Source organism: Buceros rhinoceros, unplaced genomic scaffold (genome assembly GCF_000710305.1).
Source record: "Buceros rhinoceros silvestris isolate BGI_N320 unplaced genomic scaffold, ASM71030v1 scaffold17056, whole genome shotgun sequence".
Taxonomy (NCBI): domain Eukaryota; kingdom Metazoa; phylum Chordata; class Aves; order Bucerotiformes; family Bucerotidae; genus Buceros; species Buceros rhinoceros.
Genome location: NW_010417078.1, coordinates 1461 through 3579, shown reverse-complemented (window position 1 = coordinate 3579; position 2119 = coordinate 1461). Strand labels below are relative to the sequence as shown.

Below are 2119 nucleotides of genomic sequence, written 5' to 3'. Positions count from 1 at the left end.
CACGCCAGCCATGCCTGCCTGGAGCCGCCTGCCTGGCTCCCCAGAGCTAATGGGTACAAATGTCCCGAGCTCTGTCACTGGTCCCCAGGCACACGCCTCCACAATGCTTGTAGTAAAAACTCTGTGGCACTTGAAAAACTGTAGCAGGAAAGCATAACTAGTAGAGAAATGGAAAAAGGTCTTGTCCATGGCCAGCTGCTGAGAGCTGGCTGCAAGGATGGATGCTCAGGGTGCATGGAGGGGACTCTGTCAGTTTGGGGCCCAATGTGCCACCCTGTTCTCTGGGAAGGAGAAGGCCAAGAAGAGTTTTATTTAGTGCCATGACTGATGTTTCTCCTGGAAAATGGATCCCACTGGAAAGATGTTAGGAAGGTGTTGAAATTGGCTTGTGCCCGGCCAGGATGAAGGGTGGAACAGCTGTGTGTGGCCACGGAGCCGCTTGGGAACAGGGTATAAGCACCTGTGGTGCCACACAGGGTATTTGACACCCTATAAATAAATCCTCCTTTTGATAGCCAGTCCTTCTTTGATGAAAACCAACACTGGAAACAGGAGGAGAAGCTAAAGGGGAGCCGAATGGACCACAGCCAGCAGGGCATGGCCAGGGTTTTTGGGATTGAGGACAAAAAATTCAATCCCAGCTGGTTTATGGAGCTAAATGGGGGAGATGCGTCAAATCTCCAAGGTGGCCGCCAAGGACAGGGGTGAGCAAACAAGGACAAGCAGCAGCAGAACAAGTCCCTGGGGCAGCCCAGAGCCCCCGAGAAGTATTTGCTGACTCTAGGGACCTGATCAATTTAGTTGGATAGCAAACCCGGTAGTTAAAACACTGAAAATCTTCATGAAGGCAACATTTATCCTGGAGTGTGGCACGCACGTTGAGCTGGGCAGGTTAGCTGCTGTGTGTAGAGGGGTTCACGATGGTCTGGCTGGATCTGTGCTGGTTTGAGACAGGGCAAACTCACTGTGGCACCTGGCTGAGCGTGGACGGAACATGCCCAAAGTGGGGCTCAGAGGAATGAGTAAACGGTGGCCTTGGGCAGAAGTTGGCCAGGGGCTATGGGTTGGTTTCTGCTGCCAGGAAGTTGTAGAATACCGTCCTGGGCGGGAGGGTCGTGTTGCCCCGCTGTCGATCGACAGCGACTCACACATCAAGTCTGCAGGCTTCGGCATGAAGAGTTCCCATCCCAGCAGATACAGTTCACAGGAACCGCTGATCCCGCCAGGGAAGGGCTGGAGGCGGGGAGAGGCACGGTGAAGGAGCAGGAGCAGGTCAGGAAGGGCAGGCTGGGTGCAGTGGGTGCCGTGGGCAGGTCTGGAAGCCCATCGCCAGCACAGTGGCCCCACTTCCAAGAAGAAGCCTGGCGAGGCTGTGCTGTGTATGGGACTCTGGGAGTCACCGGGTCCCTGCGCCAGGGACCTGAATGTGCTGACAGCACTAAGTGACAGGGCTGGTGTCACCTCCTTCCCAAAGTGAGGTGCAGCACAGCTCACGGCTCCAGCAGAGGAAGCACAGGGTAGAACCCAGATACCACCCACCCACCTCCCTGGGACCCTCGTGCCCCCCTTGGCTGCCAGGATAGCCTACACCTGTGAGCACGGAGCGTCCCCATCCCTCAGGTCAGGGCCCATCTCAGCAATACAGGCAAGATCCTGCTCTCAGAAAAAATGTCGAGAGATGCCTTAAAAGAATAAATCTCTCAATGCCGTGCTCTGGCATTGCCCTGACTCTGACACTGGAGAGCAGAGCACGAAGCCCATGGGGACTGCACTAACGGGTGCAAATGTGACACCCCACACTCCCCCCCTCCAGGCACTTGGAGGAGGGTCAGATAGTGGCACAGACGGGGCAGTACCTGACCTCTGATCGGCAGCTTCACGGTACTGACAGCCCCTTCCCAATAGCTCTGCGAGGGCATCGTGACCCCAGCACTGCTTGTCCCCAGGAGGGACAGCCTGCAGTGCCCAGGGCAGGATGCTGGTGGGTGCGGCTGGGCACGGTGCATCAGGGACAGCGGGTTTCACCAGAGCAGCCCCCTCCAGCCTCCCACGTCCCCAGACGCTGGCCTGTCCCCAGCAACTCCAGCACCGCTCAGGGGAACTCACTCGTTCCCAGGCC

The 2119-nt window shown here is 57.1% G+C and overlaps 1 protein-coding gene across 1 annotated transcript in view; it reads left to right on the top strand.

Annotated features, from left to right (window-relative positions):
* LOC104495126 (tropomyosin beta chain-like) overlaps positions 1 to 1881 on the top strand; it is a gene marked incomplete at its 3' end in the record, with an annotated part of 3230 nt that extends 1349 nt beyond the window's left edge. The window contains exons 3-4 of the mRNA XM_010138056.1: positions 1082 to 1254; positions 1814 to 1881. Of these exons, the coding sequence (XP_010136358.1) occupies positions 1082 to 1254; positions 1814 to 1881 (241 nt within the window). The remainder of the gene's footprint in view (positions 1 to 1081; positions 1255 to 1813) is intronic.
* Positions 1882 to 2119: the final 238 nt, after the last annotated feature.